The 19,381-nt window shown below is 41.0% G+C and overlaps 1 protein-coding gene and 1 long non-coding RNA gene across 3 annotated transcripts in view; one reads left to right on the forward strand and one right to left on the reverse strand.

Annotated features, from left to right (window-relative positions):
- Nucleotides 1-11,292, reverse strand: part of PDHA1 (pyruvate dehydrogenase E1 subunit alpha 1) — a 32,474-nt gene extending 21,182 nt beyond the window's left edge. Inside the window, exons 1-2 of one of the 2 annotated variants that reach the window (XM_020989937.2) lie at nt 11,099-11,292; nt 5,655-5,669 (exon numbers count right to left, since the gene is read on the reverse strand). In XM_020989937.2, coding sequence (XP_020845596.1) covers nt 5,655-5,669; nt 11,099-11,155 — 72 coding nt within the window. In that variant the 5' untranslated portion in view covers nt 11,156-11,292. The remainder of the gene's footprint in view (nt 1-5,654; nt 5,670-11,098) is intronic. The other variant, XM_020989938.2, reaches the window with a different exon arrangement.
- A 194-nt stretch (nt 11,293-11,486) lies between these two features.
- Nucleotides 11,487-15,839, forward strand: LOC144454490 (uncharacterized). Its single transcript, XR_013482919.1, has 2 exons — nt 11,487-11,886; nt 12,243-15,839. It is a non-coding gene; the product is annotated as an uncharacterized LOC144454490 (long non-coding RNA).
- Nucleotides 15,840-19,381: the final 3,542 nt, after the last annotated feature.

The raw sequence follows: 19,381 nt of genomic DNA on the forward strand, positions 1-19,381 counted from the left end.
AGAGCTTGCCCTAATTGTGTTCCTTTTCGACCACCACCCTCTATACCGACTTACAATCCCCGTGGTCAAGCACCTAATGCCTTGTGGCAAATGGATGTGACCCATTTTCAAACTACCCTTATTCATGTGTCTATAGACACTTATTCCGGCTTCCTTATGGCCTCCATTCAACCTCGTGAAAATGTCTCAAGTGTTCGTGCTCATCTACTATATTGTTTTTCCATAGCCGGTCTCCCCCACACAATTAAAACGGACAATGGCCCCGCTTATCGCTCGCGCTCTCTCGCGACTTTCCTTGCCGAATTCGGCATACGGCACGTGACTGGCATTCCCCATAATCCCACCGGACAGGCCATTGTTGAACGAGCCCACCAAACTTTGAAGCAGCTTCTTGTTAAACAGAAAGGGGGAGTCCCAGGCAGACTTACCAAGGCCCTCCTTGATCAGGTTTTATTCACTTTAAATTTCCTACAAGTGACTGATGATGGCCTAACCCGAGCTGAGAGATTTTTTCGCCCATGTGATACCGGTGGGCACGCACCGTCTTTGACCCCACGGCAGGAGCTGCTGGAGCAAGGCGCTTCTGTTATGTGGAGAGACCCTGAGGGTGTGTGGCATGGTCCAGATAGGGTAACCATCCGGGGGAAGGGTTATCTATTTGTGTCTCCACAGAATGGAGAAGGTCGCTGGGTTCCCGTCCGCTGGGTTCGAGAACTGGCGACAGGAGCGGATGCCGAGAAGGTGGCGGAAGCGAGGACGCCGCGGATGTCAACCCAGAAGGCTGAAGAGGGAGAATAAGAAGCGGATCTCTCACTGTGTTTTTTCTTTAGCCTTTCTTAGTCTTGGCCTTGGGTGGGGATTACCCGTTGGCGCCGAAGGGCGTTTGGCGAAACACCTGGTTGCACAGCTAAATCACACTGCTAAGCCCTGGAATAATCTTAACCAGGAGTATACCTATTGGGCACTAGTACGACACTTCCCCCAACCACGTCCAGTTACTTGGAATGGGGATCCTGTTCCCCTAATTGTAGTTTCCAATGCATCACTTCTTATGGGCGAAGGGGTGGGACGGCCAGTTATTTCCCATCTTCAAAATAAGACCATTATTATGAGGAGTCCCACACTACCCATTTGCCTCAGCAAAGGTACCCATGCCGGTTGTGCTCGAGTAGAAAATGATACTATCACTGAGTTACCGCATGGACCCCACGGTTGGATAGGGAAAGGGGATCATTTACACTTTTATGTATTGCAACATCAGCATAGTACTATTAGCGGGTTTTTTCCCTCTCCACTCCCTCTTTGCACCCCTTCCCCTAACATGTTTGCAGGCTTCCAAGTCTGTTCTACAGGGCATCAAGTAGGTGGCGAAAACGTGAATGGGACTCAACTCTACTTTCTGGATGGACAACCGGGTCCTTGGTTTGCGGCCCCGGTACCCCATGTGAGAAGCCCTCGAGGAGTTATAGCCCATGTACATCTGTGGAAACTGGCTGCTGCCTTTGGCCCCTTGATCCACTTCACAGATAACAGTGCACCTCTATCTGACAACAGCACTCTTCGGAACTGGTGGTGGGACTTGTTATTTTCAGCAGGGCGTTCTTGCCATTGATTCTTTGATTAAGAACTTGACTGACTTTGAGCAAATAGAAGATTGCCTTGGTCAATTGGACACTATTTTGGAGCATATTCGCAATGTCACCCGTCAAACAAGGGATAATCTCTTCCCTGATTCCCCTTTCGATCAATTTTTCAACTGGTTACATAACCTGGGATTTTCGCAATTCCTTCTTTGGCTCATTTATGGTGCAGGCTTCCTGATCCTTATCTGCTTTATGGCCCCTTGCCTTTTCTTTTGTTGGCTCCGTGTGCTGCGACGCTCTCTTGAGAACGTCAAAGCCGACCTCTCCCTCCCTAAGAAAAACCCTGTCTTTGTTTAAACAAAAAGGGGGAATTGACAGGGGCGTCCTGGACCCTGGCTTCCTAGGAAGGGCGTGGAAGACCCTGACCGTCTCAGATGACGGTTACGAGGAGGCTCCGCCTCTAGGGTAGAACAGGGGAGGGGCGCAGAGTCTTACGAGGCTCGGGAGGAGGGGGTCCTTGAAGTGTATATAACGGGCTGAGAACAAAGGATCGGGGGGGGATCCTCCACAATAAAGAGCATACACCACACTCGCGTACTGTCTGGTCCTTGAGCCCACCCTTCCCCCAGGGTGGGTCCGGAGACGTCCGAAGCCCAGCTCCCAGGGGAGGAGGCGTACCTGAAGGGCCCAGCCCGGGTCAGAAAGCCTTAGGAATCTTAAAGGTCTGGGTCCTCAAGGCACTGAAAACCTCTATGACCTCAATGTTAATGACACACATAGAGGGTACCTGCTAAAGAATACAAGACTTTCTGAATGGAGTTTAAGATTAAATCAGATGCTCTCTACATTCCTTCTATCTCTAAGTATTTTCTAAGTTGAAACATTCAAAACCAGACAAACTGGTCAGTTAGCTATGTTTGCCTATTAATTGTTTTTTAGAGTTATGTAGAAGTTATATAGAATATTTATAAAGTTCATACAAATGGAAGAAAGCCTGCTAAATTAGTTCATTTTCCACTCTAACTTAGAAAATGATGAATATGTATAAAAGCCAAGAAAGTCAAAGATTATACTTACTATAAATCTATTTTAAGTTTTCCTGTTTGTTACGATTATACTGTGATTTCTAAGGGATCTCAAAAGTGCAAGATAAGTTTTGATAAAGTTCAAAGAGGGCAGCAGTACTTAAATTAAGGTAAGAAGCTACAAATCAAGTCAGTGTGGATCTATCTCTGATCAGAAAATTATTGATAACAAATGTAATCTGACCACTTAGCTCTCTATTTAAACAGGCATAAAACATTTTCCCCTTGAGATTTTACAAGAGACACTGACAAATTACAAAATTTGTTAGAAATTAAACTTTTAAAAAATTCACTTTAGTTCAAGTAAAAAGAGGGAAATTATTCCAAAAATTTTAAATCCTAATGATGGATCTTCAACTTTTTCCCATTGTAGACTATTTAAGAAACAGAGGATATAGGATATAGATTAGACCTCATGCAAATAAACAAGATTTTTTTTCTATAAAAGAGGCTAAATCCAAACTACAAGCAGATCTAGTACTAGTGATAATGAATTAGAACCAGTCAAGCAAATGAGTCCACTTTACCTGAGTATAATTTAATCTTGAGATTAGTAAGAACCCTGTAAAAGATCATGCTACTCAAAGATAAAACCAGAGATTTACTAAAAATACAAGCAATTTGTTGTAGGCTCTACAACCAGAGAGGTGATTCAGTTTTAGTGAAAAATCTGAGTTGGGTACAGAGAGTGGGTGGAAATAGCAGTATTTGAAATGCAGTGGCTTCCACGTATACCTTTGCCACGCCAGGGGGCTTTTCCATCCCACATCAAAATGCCAGCAGCACTGGGAAAAAGGGGATATGGAATCACAAGTTGCCCCTAAATAGAAATGGTTAGACTTTAAAGATTTGAAGACAACTGCCTGCCCTATTATTACTTTTAAATTAATGATAAATTACTAACAACTAAACATTAAAGTGAATTAAAACAGAGCTTCCTATTTGGATGTACTGATATAAAATGCTATACCTAATGTAATTTATCAAACCAAAATTTAGAAATTACTATTTTCCACATTAAAATAAATGCTTTTAAAAAACAAATTGACAAAGTACCTAGAAAAAGGTTAAAAAAAAAACAAAAAACAACCAAAACAAAACCCCACATTTTCCATTAGGAAAATATTATTTGTGTGTGTTAGAATCTAATAGCCAATTTCATGACATAACAGCTTATATAAAATCTTCCATTTAAGTCCCATTTCCATGCCCCATGGCATACAGGCAAGTGATTTTAGACTCTTTGAAGTCTAGCCAAGTGAGTAAATGAAATTTGTTAAGTTAATGCTGCAGTTGAATTAACTTATTACATGCAGTTAAAACTACACTAAGACTTTGGGGATCTTATATATGAAATAATTCCATTAAATTCATAATTCTTTATATTTGATTTAAATTGGTATATTTGGCTATCTAACCTAATTGTAGGATTTCACATTAAATCATGTTGATGGAACTGAATTAAATCATATTTTTAGTCTCTAGTCAGTGAAGTTGAGAGCAAATAAATGTAGTAAAGTTCTACATTTCAAAGGTAGAAAGTAGCCCTGAAAAGGGCTAGGCAGTACAAGATAAAAAAGACATGGCTGGATGCAGTTTATGTGAAAAAGACAGCATAACGTGGATGTCAAAAGAGCTTTTGATTTTAGGCTCTAGGAAGTACAGATCATATCCAAAGTTGCTCTGGTTGGACCAAAGAGGCAGTACTGTGTAGTTCTAGACACCATATTCTGGAAATAACATTAGTAAGCAATACTTATATTAGCAAACCATCCAAAGGAAGGTGACTAGGACAGTAAGGAGACTGGAAAACAGGCCACATAAGGAACAGCTTAAAGAACTGAGGATGCTTATCTTAGAGAAGATTAAGAGGCAGGAGGTGAGAAATGAAAGTAGTCTTCAAATATCTGAAGATTTGAATGTGGAAAAAGAATTATTCTGCTTGGCCCCAGAGGAGATAAACAGGTAGAAACTTCAGAGAGGCAAATTTCAGCTCAACACAAAGAAAAATTTTTCTCAAAATTACAGATATGCAAAAATAGAATGGGGTACCTTGGACATAAGAGTTCCTTAGGCTCACAGTTAGAAATGCAAGGATATCAGAGGCCATCTAATCCAAACACCTCATTTTGCAGCGGAAGAAACTGATGCACAAAGAAAATCTTTCATTCTCCCCTTCTACCATTTTAGCCAATCTGATAGGTGTAAGTTAATATTTCAAAGTTGTTTTAATTTGCATTTCTCTAATCAACAGTGATTAGGAACATTTTTTCATATAACTATATATAGTTTTGATTTCTTCAACAAAAAACTGCCTGTTCATATCCTTTCACCACTTATCAATTAGGGAATGACTCATATTCTTATAAATCTCACTAATTTCTTCACAATATTGGAGGTATGAGACCTTTATCTGAAAAATCGTTTATAAAAATTTTCTCCCAATTTTCTGTTTTCCTTCTAATCTTGGCTACACTGGTTTTATCTGTTTATCCATAAATTCTTTTCCTATCCATAAGTCTGATAGGTAAGAAAATTAGAACATGGAACATATTACCTATCAGACTCAGGGATAGGAAAAGAATTTATGAATAAATGAGAGACAGAAAGTATTGTGAGACATAAAATGGATAATTTCAATTAAATTAAATTAAAAAGGTTCTGTACAAATAAAACCAATGTGATCAAGATTAGGAGGAAAGCAGAAAATATGGAGAAAAATTTTATAACCAGTCTTTCAGATAAAGGTTTCATATCTCTCTATTATCCTTTTCATGCTCTCTTTTTACCCTATCCCTCCTCACAAGTCTGATTTACTTCTAACCACTATGTCCCTAATCTGCCCCCTTTTAAAGAATCTGTCCCTTATCCTCTCCATTTATTCTCCTATTCCTAAATCTCCCCATTCCTCTTAAGAATTTCTCCTTTATCCTTTTCCCCCACCCTCAAAAGAGAAATTTTTTTTTAATAAAAACTGATATCTTACCTCACTAGCAGCTCCCTAAAGTAGCAGTAGTTGGGAAAAAATAAAAAGAATTTAAAAATTAATTATTTCACATTAAAACAAACAAACAAAAAAACCTGAAAGGGATGAAAACGTCCCAAGCCTAGTTAGGGTAACCCATGGCAATCACTTTTGATTAATATATCATATCTTGGATTGTGTATGTATAATATTTTACAAAATTTTCTTTCCAAAGAAGTGAGTTTCTTAAATTAACCATATAATTCAAAAAGTGCATATGGTAGTCTTTATAGTATTAAAGCTAGCAAAATCAGCTTCAAAATTATCACTGTGAAAAGAAACATTAAAAATCATCAATCTAACAGTAAAGTGCCGCTCAGTACTATGGTGCCATTCTGTTAGCGCTTTAATAACATGTTCCCTAAGAGTTAATATTATTAGCCATAAAAGCTAACAGTCAATATCACATACTGCTATATCATTAATTCTGCATGTTTTGCTTTCAGTAAATAGCCATCATACAGAGCTACCAAATAAATGAAAACTTAAATACTCTCCATTAATGAAGGCCTTGAAGAAAAGAAGTGGAATGATGACTTTACCTGTTCTACCCAGTTGCTCTACCACCCACCCTGACCAACACAATCTGGAATAAGAAAAACAAAAGAAGGGAAGAGAAGGGGAAGAAGACAGAGTAAAATGTAACACAAGACAAGTGACCTATTCAGAAGTAAAGAAACAGAATAAAAGCCATAAAAATAAAAAAGCATAAAAACCAGGTTCTCTGACTCCAACTGTATGGGCAGCATTAACACTAAATGCCACATTACTTCAATACTGGTAATATGAACATTTGTCTAGTTTAATTGAGTCTCTACTTAATTTACTACCATACCAACATTTCAAAAGGCAGTTTAAAAACCATTTTGGCAAAAAATGTAAATATGTGTATGTATACGTATATGTGTATATCTGTGTGCGTGTCTTATCTATATCCCTGATCCATTTATATCACCTACACTTTTTTTCTTTTTTTGGCTAGGCAATGGGGTTAAGTGACTTGTCCAGGGTCACACAGTAAGTGTCTGAGACCACATTTGAATTCAGGTCCTCTTGACTCCAAAGCCAGAGCTCTATCCACTGCGCCACTAGCTGTCCTATATCACCCATACTTAAGAAAAATGGTATCCGGTAAGAATTCCACAATTACCAAACATACAGCAATTTCCCATATTATACCTAAACTGGTTTACTGATGAGCTGAGGCCAAGACATTTAAATTATCCTTGCTTTCTGGAAAGACAAAAGGAAGCACTGTGGAAGATTTCAGTTCTCATTATCTTGATAACCTTTATACTGGACAATAAATACTTGCTACTAACATCATGCAAAGAACTATATTTGGAAATTTTTACTCACAAGCCTGAACTCATTTTTGGAATTTACTTTTCTTTTTGGTTTAAAATACCTGTCACTTATTTTATAGGAGTATTTAGACTGATGACTTATGAATCTGCATGTTTGCTGCCTCTATGGTACCTTGTTATGAGCTATATAACTAAATAAATACTGTTTATTAAATACGGAGTTCTTGAATAAGCCAATCTTGGGCAACTAGGTGGTACAACAGATAGAGTGCCGGGACTGGAATCAGAAACTCATCTTCCAGAGTTCAAATCTGACTACAGACATTTAGTCACTTGTATGACCCTAGGCAAGTCACTCAACCCTGTTTGCTTCAGTTTCCTCATCTGTAAAAGGAAATGGCAAAGCATTCCAGTATCTCTGTCAAGAAAACCCCAAATTAAGGTCAGAGAGTCAGACATGACTGAAATGACTAAACAACAAAAGGTTCTTCTATTCAACCTATAAAGTGTTAACATACCTATAAAGAAGTCTACTGTATGACATACTGTGTACATCACCACTCCTACAATACAATTTGTATCAATGAAAAAGAGCTTTAGATTTTAATTCAATTCAGCCAACCTTTATAGCAGGCCTATACAACATATGGCTTGAGGGCCACTTGTGGCCTACCAAAGAATTTCAGTTGGCACAAGAAAAATGTAGAGAACGTAAAAGAAAGTTGTAATGAGTGCTTTGTCCACGCCCCTCTTACCTGCCTTCCACTAGTCATTATTGTGCACATCAAGTAACTTGTCAGGTGAGTTGCCACCGAACACTCTCTCCTGCTTGTTATGTGACCTGTGGCAACTAACTAACCACTGTCAGTCTGTCTGCAGTCTGAGAGGAGTGAGTCATATCTTTTCACTGTGTTTTCAGTCATTACTGGTGATGAACAGGGCTAAAGTGAGTGCCGCCACGCCAATCAATAAACAACAATGTGAGGGCTTTTTCCCCTCCCTTGTTGCTTGGCCACCTTCCCCACATGAGTGTCTGGCGCTCTCTCCAAGGTCAGACACTGAGTTCAGTACTTCTTTGTATATGAGCAGTTGCTGGAGATTTTTCGGTTCTAACATTAAAATTTTTGGGGGAGACTTTGTAAAATGGATGATAAAAAGAAATGGAAGATCGAAATCAGAACACAGAGTACTTTATCTGGAGTGGACAAATACGTACTTGTTTACTTAAACGAGAGGCAAAATATTGTGCCTTGTGTGCTGAGAATAGCTGTTCTGAAGGAATATAATCTTCATCGCCATTTCGAATCAGAACATCCTGACAAGCAAACTGGACACCAATGGAAAACAAATTAAAGCATCCAAATTGTTGAAAAATCTCCGTGGGGAACGACGATTTTTCAAGAAAGTAAACTCAGAAAATGAGGAGGCCACTAAGGTTAGTTTTCAAATTTCTAAAGAAATTGCTGCTGCTGGGAAGTCTTTTACTGAAGGTAACTTCATAAAAGTGTTTGCTGATTGCAGTTTCTGGATTATGTCTCACTTACCGAAGTAATTTTTTTAAACATTAATGTGATTTCATGATAAATAAAAGTCTTAAGTAGTAAGTATAATTGATATTAATTGAAATTTCCCTTTTTAAAAAGTATAGCTTATTTGCAAAATAGATTAATCATTAATTTTACCTTTACTTGCAAAGTGAGCCACTAAAAACCCATCTGTGCCCAGAAGGAGCTTAGCCTATTTTAATTTTGGCTCTACCTACTACCAAGTTGTCCAGGTCTGCTTTACAGGATGGAGTCAATACTATATGCAAGGAGCTGGGGGTGTAGCACAAAAAGTAGAAATTCTCTGCCCCCAAGATTACAAGTTACTGAGGGATACAATGTGTACACATTGAAGTAAACACAGATTAGGTACTTAAGGTAGAGTATCATCCCACCTTTCTGTCGTCCTCTAGTCTTCTCAATTGTGGTCAGACTCTTCCTGACCCCATTTGTGGTTTTCCCACCACTCTACTGTATATAAATCTCAACATCTTAGGACCTTAAGTTACTTAAAAAAAAAAGACATGTTATTTTTTGGTGACATTTCTTGTCATTTTAAAGGTTTGGCAAGGGAATGCAAGTTCTAAAAAGGGAAGGTAATTTTTTTAAAGCATCACTCCTGACCTGTCTTCAGAATATTGGAGCTATATTATTTGTTATTATTGGGTCCTTTTCAGTCATGTTTGACTCTTCATAACCCCTTTTGGGGTTTTCCTGGAAGACATACTGGAGTGGTTTGCCATTTCCTTCTCCAGCTCATTTTACAGATAAGGAAACTGAGGAAAAGAGAGTTAAGCAACTTGCCCAGTGTCATGTGAACTCAGTTCTCCTTGACTCCAGGCCCAGTAGTCTATCCACTGTACCTTCTAGCTGTCCTGTAAGAAGGATGGGAGATTTCTAAAAATAGAAATAAACAGTACTATGATTAAGAGTAAGTGTAGATGGGTCATGGTTGCCATGCCTGTAATTCCTTGTTCCTGGGGAGGCTGTTGATAGATTGAATCAGCTCAGGAGTTGTGAACAGCAAAAAGGCTTAAGTCTCCTGGGTATCTGAACTAAGTCAATATTGTATCAATACTGTAAACCACAAGGCTACCTAAGAGTGGTGGGAAGAGCCAGCCTAGGTCAGTGAATGGCTGACAACTGCAGCCTAAATTAGAGATGGAGCTCCACTTTTCCCTATCCCTTCCCCCCCTCTAAAAGTAAATATGTTTATAGTTATCCTAAGTAATACTATCACAGGTTCATAGATCTAGGGCTGAAAGAGACCTCAAAGACCATCGAGTTCAACTCTCATATTACTAATGCGAAAAAAGCATCTAGCCCAAGGGTCACACAGGTAATCTATGAGATGGGATTCCATCCCAAGTCCTCAGACTCCACACACAGCCAGTGGGTCCCTAAAGGGGTAAAGTGTCTGCGATAGTTTGTCTTCCCCTTCCCCTATATAATTTAATATAGGCAAAGAAGGGGTTGTGGACAAATTGGGAGAGGTTTTCCCACCCTCCAGCCTAATCTTTATCCATACAATGCTACTGTGTGTGTGTTACATAGCAGAGAAAAGGTTGCATCAAAACCCTGAAGGGATTACAAGGTATAGAATCATCAAGCCCATGCCTGTCCTTGTTTGCTGAAGTCTAGCTAAGCTAAAAGGTCACAAAGATGGGTGTCAGGACTAGCCCCAAACTAGTGCCTTGGAACTACACAAATCAGACTTCATTTTCTCCAATTTTATTTATCCTGGATTTAAAAAAAAATCAGTCCTCTCGTTTTTATTTCCTTTTGAATTTGCTGCCAAGTAACTGTAACCAAAGGAAGGAAGTAGCTGAACAGTAAACTGAACTACTGAGACCAAGAAAACAAGATGGCAAGCAAGAACGAAAATCTCAGATGGCAAGCTTAGGGAGTGAAGACCAAGGGTTCTTTTTTCCTAGTTCCAATGAGTAAACAACTATGACAACAACAACGATAGCACTGGCACGACCATTTCAGGTGCTTTCAACAATGACATGACCTTCTGAAGCAGCCCTGTGAGAAGGGCAGGCCTCTAGCAATGGGGGCTGCCAACCACTCCTGATGAGGAAAGGCAGGCTCAGAGAGGTGCCCACAGCGGCCCGGGGTCACAGCGCTGGTGGGCTGCCCCAGCTGAGGCAGGGGGCCCTGCCAGGGCTTCGGGCTCCACGTCCTGAGAGCTTTCCCTTCTGCCCCTGACACTGCCTATTTTTAAACCAGTCACGGGATGAGGTGAAAGGGATCCCCACGATTGGACTTTCGTACGTGACCTTGCAAGAACTAGCCCGGGGCGCAGGGCTGAGGCCCCAGGGGCCAAAGGGGCCGGAGGACTCCCGACCCAGCTGCCCCCTGCCCTGGGCTGGGGCAGAGAAGAAAAAAAGCCCGGGCCCTTTCAGCTCGGGAAGCGGGAGTGGGGGGGAATGTGCAACGCTAACAACCGTCCCCCCGGCCCGAGCGTAGGACAGGCTCTCCCGCCAGAGTCGACCGGGGGCGCTGACTAATGAGGGCCTCTGCTCCAACCCTCCTTCTTCGAACTCCTCACCGGTTTCTGGGAGGCGCCAGTCAGCACGCGGGAAACGATAGCGAGCATTTTCCGCATGGAGCGGTAGCGGCGGCGACGGAGAGGTTGTTGGCTGGCGGCGGACGGAGCCGGAAGGGACCGTGTCCGTGTCCGGAGTCTCCTTCAGGAGCCGGCAGCGGACGTAGCGCCTCTCCCGGGGAAGGAGGAGGGAGGAGAAGAAGTAGGGACGGAAGTGACGATACCGCGCCTCCACGCTGCGCCGCCGAGGCCGCGGAGCAATCAAAGGAGTTCCCGGGAGTCCCCCCGCCCCCTCCGTGCGTCCGCTACGTCGGCGGCTTTTAAACAAGCGAGCGGCCCTTAGCCTGCCTCAGTCTGTGTGTGTGTGTGTGTGTGTGTGGGGGGGGGGGGGGTGCTCTCCGTGCTCAGGGTTCAGAGGTTTCGTGAACTTGGATGGGGAAAAAAAACAATCACATCTTTATTATTACTAATTTGTTTTTTCTTTTCTAAGGTTACGTCTGTTATGTGTAGGAGTGGCGTACGCAGTGTGTTGATGAAGAGAGATCTCCAGGGCCTCTTTCCCCTCCCTTTCTCCCAGGAAAGCTTGAGTTCCCGCCCGGAAGAGAAGCGGGAGCTTGGGGCAGAGGCCGGTTAGTTACCGCTCTGCTCAAAGAGAGGGATTTTGTGGTTATTCAGTCGTGTCCAACTATACGGGATCCCGTTTGGGGTTTTCTTGGAGAAGATACTGGAGCAAACCGGTTTGCCATTTTCTCTCCCAGCTCATTTGACGGACGAAGAAACCGAGGCAAACAGTTAAGTGACTTGGCCAGGGTCACACAGCTAGTGTCTGAGCTGGATTTGAACTTGGCTATTCCTGACTCCAGGTCTCCTTCACAGAGCCGCCTACCTGCCCTTAAGGGGTATGGGGCTACAATTACACCTTTCCGTTCCCTTAAATATTATTAGTCAACGGGAACCAATTTTTAGGTTCAGGATGTACTTCTGATTGGCATCTCTTCATAAGGAAAGGAATGCCCCAAGCTATAATCATATTAAACACATGATTGCATATGTTTAATAGTGGTTTTATTTCAGTGTCTCAGGTACCTTTAGATTTCTCTGTTAGTTTATCTCTTTTGACTTTTTGACTTTTGACTTTTACTTTCAGATCGCTGTGGTTGCCTGGCTAATAAATGCTTATTGAATTGCCACCTCAGAAGGAAGTCAGCCACCAGCATTGTTTATTCTGACCCTTCCCAGTTGATGAGCTTACCTGATATCACTTGTGAATCTAGTTTGTCATTCTTAGAGGGGCTTCCTCTTCAAAACATATACTCCCTTCTCTTTTGGTAGAGTCTGAAGTTCTTACATATGTTTATTAGTCAAGGATTCAGTGGTCTTTAGTCTTCCTTTTCCCCTCTGTGTGACATGCTTCTACTCTTAAGTCTCTTGACACAGGTCAGGAGTACCCTCTCCTTTTTAATGTGCTTTTTCTTCTAGGTGTTCACATGGAAGCATTAAGGGGGTGTTGGGTTTTTTTTTTAAAGGAACACATTTTTGAGCCCCTTACCTTCTAAAAATGTGATGAGACTATATGTGAGCATAGATAGCAGTCATTTAGCTGTGGCAGAGATATGAACATAGCCTACTCAATCTAGGTCCCTGCAAAATTGTGCCTGTTCTCCTGTATGCCTACTGGAAATGAAATCCTCAGTCCTCGTCTTTTCTTGCTATCAGCTTTCTTGTAGGACTATTGTGGCAGATTGCTTGTGGGTGTTTCACCTATTAGATTGGTGGATATGACAGAAAGGGAAAATGACAAATGTTGGGGGGATGTGGGAAAATTGGGACACTAATGCATTGTTGATTGAGTTGTGAACTGATCCAGCCTTTCAGGAGAGCAGTTTGGAACATTGCCCAAAGGACAATCAAAGTGTGCGTAGCCATCCACATCCCTAAAGTCCAGTAATGATGTGGTTTACGGGTGTCAGGAACCCCAAAATGTCAGGGTACAGGGCAATATCACCTGGAATGAATTCATGAACTCAAACTGCCTTCTAGTCAAGTGGCAAAGTTTATTGTGACACTTATAGAAGTGGGCAAAGTTCTTAGGGAACCTGCAAACTGATTGGACTGATGCTAAACCTTATATAGAAAAGGGGACAGGGAGAGGGATGTATGGGAAAATTCAGGGAGTCAACAGAAATAGCTCTGTTGATATCAGATATTGGGAGAGAAAGGACAAGATGGTTCTGTTCCAGGTGCCAGAGACAGAGTCCTTGGATAGCCACCCTGTGCCTACACTGATAGCTTTTATCTGAGGAATTACAGGGTCAAGTCTGTATGTGCTTGAAACAAGAAAAGGTTTTCTCACAGGGGCTTACTGAGATATTGCATTGCTTCCAGAGACATTGTCTTTGCCTTTTGGGCTCCCATCAGCAATACCGAAGAGATTATGAAAAAGGGAAAAGGACCTACATGTAGAAAAATATTAATAGCAGCTCTTTTTGTGGAGGCAAAGAATTGGAAATTGAGGGGATGCCCATCAATTGGGGAATGGCTGAACAAGTTGTGGTATATGAATGTAATGGAATTATGGAATTGTGCTATAAGAAATGATGAGCAGGCAAATTTCAGAAAAACCTAGAAAGACTTACATGAACTGATGTAAAGTGAAGTGACAGAACCAGGAGAACGTTATACGCAGTAACAGCAACATTGTGTCATGATCAACTATGAATGACTTAGCTCTTCTTAACAATACAATGATCCAAGACAATTACAAGGGACTTGTGATGGAAAATGCTATCCACATTAAGGGAAAGAACTAATGTAGTCTGAATGCAGATTGAAGCATACTATTTTCACTTTTTTTCATATTTTTCCCCTTTTAGTCTGTTTTGTCTCACAACATAACTAATATGGAAATATGTTTACATGGTTATACATATATAACTTCCTCTTCAAAAATAACCTCTGTGTGTAGTAGGAGCTGCCCCACTGGGGATCCAACTGAATTGACCAGTTAGGCAACACAACTTTTTTTCTTTTCCTTCCTTCCTTCCTTCTTCCGGGTGTTCTGCCCAAAGAATGTATATTTTGATCACTGAAACCTCCCAAGATATCTTGGAGTTTCCCTGCTATATTTCTTAAGGACCACGCATTAAACTCAAATCACTCTTGACTCTTATTAAGTCAACTATAGGTCCCAGGCTAAGCTCCACTGGGTCACTGATTGAGCCCTGATTGGCTCAGAGTGAATGTAAATAGCAATTGTTTCTGTTGTGGCCAAAAACCTTGAGAATCTTTCCTCCCAGATTTTTTTTTTTTACTAGGTGAAAGACCCCATCCCTTGCCACCTTTCTTACCTAGCCTTAATTACTGAATTCGAGTTGCTTCAGACAAACAGACCTGGAAAAGACCTTAGCTTAAAAAAGCCAAGGTCTCCAACTGCATCTAGGGCCATTTCCAAGTCATCCTGATCTATATCTTGCCATTGGACCCAGATGGCCCTGAAGGAGAAAGCTCCCTCACTTAAATCCAGTTCACTTTCATGTCAAGGTATTACCTCCCTGATATCATGGTCCTCTTGGAGCGGGAAGGACAAACAACAATGACTCCATTAACACTTTCACAGTCAGGTAATCCTCTTTTTTCCCACCCTAATCTCACCAACTGTTAGTACTTTGTTTAATTTACTTTAGTACCTGCTTACAGTACAGTTAGGATTACATAGTTTTACCAAATTTTCAGTCTTAAATAAGTGTTAGTTATCATCACTAGCTACATTCTCTTCCTTGAGTCTTCCTCTATCTGCTTCTCGTTTAGCTCAAGTGCTTTGCTACTTATACTGCTTCTCTGTGTGCCCCCCTCCCCCCATCCTTCACATTTTGTTCTGCCTTTCTTTCTCTTCAGGTCTTTCTGCTTGAATCCTTCCTCACCTTGAGTCATTTTCCTTCTTCAGCTCTGATGAGAATGGTATCTAGACCCCAAAAAGGAAGAACCCTGGACTTTCCCACATGACCAAATCTCTGACGTTTGCCTGAGGCTATAATCCCATCAACTGGCCTTTCATTGTGGCTACACCCAATCTCCCAATTCTGTTACCCTTAACCTAGCCTAGCCCTCCCTATGACCCCAGGCCACTTCCCACCCTTAATCCTATCTAGGCTCCATTCTCCCTTGGCCACTTGGTCCAGGTCCTTGGAGTTCTATTATCTCATAGGCTACTTGGCCACTCCTAGATCCCTCCCATAGTTTTTCTGTAGATAAGGTCCATCTTGTCTCCATTAAGATGCTCAAATTCTTGTAATCTAGCTAATAGCTCACTGATGTTCAGGCTCCTTAAGAGTTTGCCCAATATGACAGATGTTCTAATAAACCTTGCCTTTGGCTGAAGGAAGGCTTGGGTCGAATTCTTTCTTGATGTTGCTGCCGTTCCCAGGACTCTTGTGCCTGTCCATCTTCCAGTTGATAGTAGTTGGTCAGCAGTTGTTGCTAATGGTGATGAGGAAGGTGAGGCTTTTCTCTACCGTGACTTTTCCTCTCAATAATGGTTGTGGGGGCTGGGGTTTGAAGCAAGTCTAGAATTTTGGGGGACACTGCTCTTGCATTTAGGGTCTTGGGCTGTCTCCATTTGTTTCTGAAGGGTAAGTTAATTTTCCTAGGATATGCTTCCTCTCTCTCCCTCAGGGTATTTTTTTTTTACTAGAAAGTAATTTAAAAGTATAGAAGGAGGGAGAATAAATGGCTTGTTTTGAAAGAATGATGATTGTCAGTGTTCTTTTTATAGCCTTCTTGGAAAAAAATTGTCCTTAATTAAACATATTAAACAATTAAACATAAAAGTATGTTTACCTGTCTTGGCCTGAGTTTCTTTATCTGTAAAATTAGAGTGTAGCACTATACAATATATGATCCTTTTCAGTTCGAATATTGTAAAATAATCCTAGGATTGGTGCTTTTTGTTGTTGTTATTTGTTTTTGAAGATAATCCACTTAATGGGAAAAAGTGGGTCACCTATATAGAAAATTTTATATTTTTCATTGTTGCCTCTAGTGGGCAAAGGAGACAAATGAAGTGAAGTTTAATAAGAAATAAAATAGCAGTAGTAGGGGGCCCATGGCAGAGGTATCTCAGTGCAGAATGCCAAAGCATTCTAATTTTTGTTGGTCTAGACTACACGCATATCTTAGAAATATTGTGGGTTTAGTTCCAGGCCAGCACAAAAAAGTGAATATTACAATCAGGCAAGTCACTTGAATTTTTTTGGTTTCCCAGTGCGTATAAAAGTTATGTTTACACTATATTGTAGTCTATTAAATATGCAATAATATTACATCAAAAAATATGCATACCTTAATTTAAAAATAACCATCATCTGAGCCTTTAGTGAGTTGTAATGTTTTTGTTGATGAAGAGTCTTGTATTGATGTTGATGGCTGCTAACTGATCAGGGTGAAGGTTGCTGAAGGTTGGGGTGGCTGTGGCAATTTCTTAAAATAAGACAGCCATGAAATTTGCCACATCAATTGACTCTTCCTTCACAAAAGATTTCTCTGCAGAATGCGGTGCTGTTTGATAGCATTTTATCCGAAGTCTAACTTCTTTCAAAATCAGAGTCAATCCTCTCAAACCCTCCTGCTGCTTTATGTAATATTCTTCAATATTGTTGTGTCTCAGGCAATAAGGAGGCCTGAGGATGATGAGGATGGCATCTAGACCCCAAAAAGGAAAAACCCTGGATTTTCCCACAAGGCCAAATCTCTGGCATTCGCCTGAGGCTATAATCCCATCAACTGGCCTTTCATTGTGGCTATACCCAATCTCCCAATTCTGTTACCTCCCTATGGCCCCAAGCCACTTCCCACCCTTAATCTTATCTAGGATCCATTCTCCCTTGGCCACTTGGTCCAGGTCCCTGGATTTCTATTACCTCATAGACTACCTGGCCACTCTTAGATCCCTCCCACAGTCTTTCTGTGTATAAGGTCCATCTTGTCTCCACTAAAATGCTCAGATTCTTATAATCTAGCCAATAGCTCACTAATAATGTTCAGACTCCTTAAGAGTCTGCCCAATATGACAGATGTTCTAATAAACCTTGTCTTTGGCTGAAAGAAGGTTTGGGTTGAATTCTTTCAGGCAGCACCCCTAAACCTCAATAAGGAGAGGGAGAGAGATGGGGGAATGGCTAGTTGGTGGAGAAGTCAGAACACACACAACATTTATTTTATACCACAAGAATGGCAATAATGACTGGAACAGGGATGAGAAGAGGGGATGATGGGCAGAGATCTCACAGTAATGCTTTACATTCCTGTGCTTTCAATCTATATTGTTTTTATAACATCCATACAAGAACCTGTTAGCACCCACAGTAGATCAATATTATTATTATCTCCATTTGACAGTTAATATCATATGCACATATAAATAATAATAGCTAGCAATCATATTATGCTTTAAGGTTTACAAAGCCCTTGGCATGGTATCTCATTTGGTTCTAACAACAACTCTGGGTGGTGGGTGCTATTATATACATTTTACAGATGAGAAAACTGAGGCAGATGGAGTTGAATTGAACTCAAATCTTTTTGATTGCAAGTCTAGGGCTGAAGAGGTCTAGAGGTTTTTGGGGTTTTGCTTGAAACCCCCGAGATTGTGATACCAGGCCTTGCCTGAATGAATTCAACTCAAATCTTCTTCCAACCAGAGGAAAAGTTTATTAGTGATAAAACACTTGGGCCAGGTGATGCCCATAAGGATGAGCAGGCATGAGAAATTCTCAGCCTATTAGCTGAACGTTAGTAATGCCCATGAGGACCAGTGGGCATGAGAAGGTCTCAGCCTTTTGGGCATCAGATTCTCAGCATCTGAATGGGGGTCAGGGGAGATCTTATATACTAAAGTGACTTTGGGTGACCAGGGTAGGGTCTGGGAAAGGGTGTGGGTGAGAATTCCTATTGGAAAGTCTGAGAGATTGAATAGACAATGGGAATAGATAATGAAGGGACTGAAAGGCATATGAATGAGATCAAAAAGGTGGGGCTAGGGCTTTCAAAGGGAGGTAAGGGGAGTTGACCAGAGGAGTTGATAAGGAACCTAAAATGGGAGCCAGATTCTTTTTAGGCCAGGGGAAAAGGCGCATCTGAATAAGATTAAAAAATAAGGCTTTCAAAGGGAGATGAGGGGCTAGGGCCTGTAGACATTGGGAGTCAGATTTGCTTTGGGGCCAGGGGCTAAGACCTCGGCTTGGGCCACACCCCATCAGTGTTCTGTATTCATAACTATTAGATTAGCTACCTAATAACTTTCATACTTCCCACAAAGGCCTGTTCTGAAACAACCTATGAGGCAGGTGGTATAAGTATTATATAGATTTTTTTTAGAATGGCACAGGGAATGCAGCAGGTATGGCTAATATTTAAATGGAAGAGACAAAATTCTAATCCAGAAAACTAAGATGGAATGTTTAAGGGGTTTGCCCAAGGACATGTAATTAGTAAGTGGCAGAGAGAGGACTAGAACCCAGGTTTTCTGGTTTCTTGACTCACATGCCCTTTCCATTGTTCCACATTGGTCTTGAGGAGGAGAAGTTTAGATTCAGATGGATAAGCACACACACACACACACACACACACACACACACACACACACACACACACACACACACACACACACACACCCCTTCACAAGGAGAGATGGGACAGAGTCCCATTTAAAATGACCAAAAAACCAAAGTTCTCACCTATAGAGGACCTAGTTCTCACCTTTTGGATATGTCCTAAGTCTTCTCTCCATTTATCCACTGAAAGATTTCCTCAAAAATATTTTAAATATATTAAAATAAAGTACGGCAGTGGGTAGAAGTAAAGTAGAGGAATCAAGAGGGATAGGAAATAGGAGATACACGCAAACGAACAAAGATCAGGAATAGAATTTATTAGTGTACAGTGTACAATAGGAAAAAGTTACAAAGAAGCAAAGCAAAGATGGACAGTTCTGAGCACACTGTGTAATATTTATTATATAGGCTTTCTTGAAATAGAAATTTATTGTTCTATATTTTGAATCCTCTGTTACATTCTGCTATGCACAGTGGGAATGCTTTTTTTCTCTTTTTTCTTTTGTATTTAAGTCTATACTATGTTTCTTTTTCTTTTAGAAATAAAAGTATTTAAGTTAAAAAAAAAAAAAGAAAAGAGCATTTGTTAAAGAGCTAAGAAGCTGGCATGCTGGAGGGAGAGACTTCACCATAAAAGGAAATATACACTAGAGGGAACCCAAACTCAAAAAATGATTTG

The sequence above is a fragment of the Phascolarctos cinereus genome, unplaced genomic scaffold (assembly GCF_003287225.1).
Source record: "Phascolarctos cinereus isolate Bilbo 61053 unplaced genomic scaffold, phaCin_HiC Scaffold_726;HRSCAF=1367, whole genome shotgun sequence".
In the NCBI taxonomy this organism is placed as follows: Eukaryota; Metazoa; Chordata; class Mammalia; order Diprotodontia; family Phascolarctidae; genus Phascolarctos; species Phascolarctos cinereus.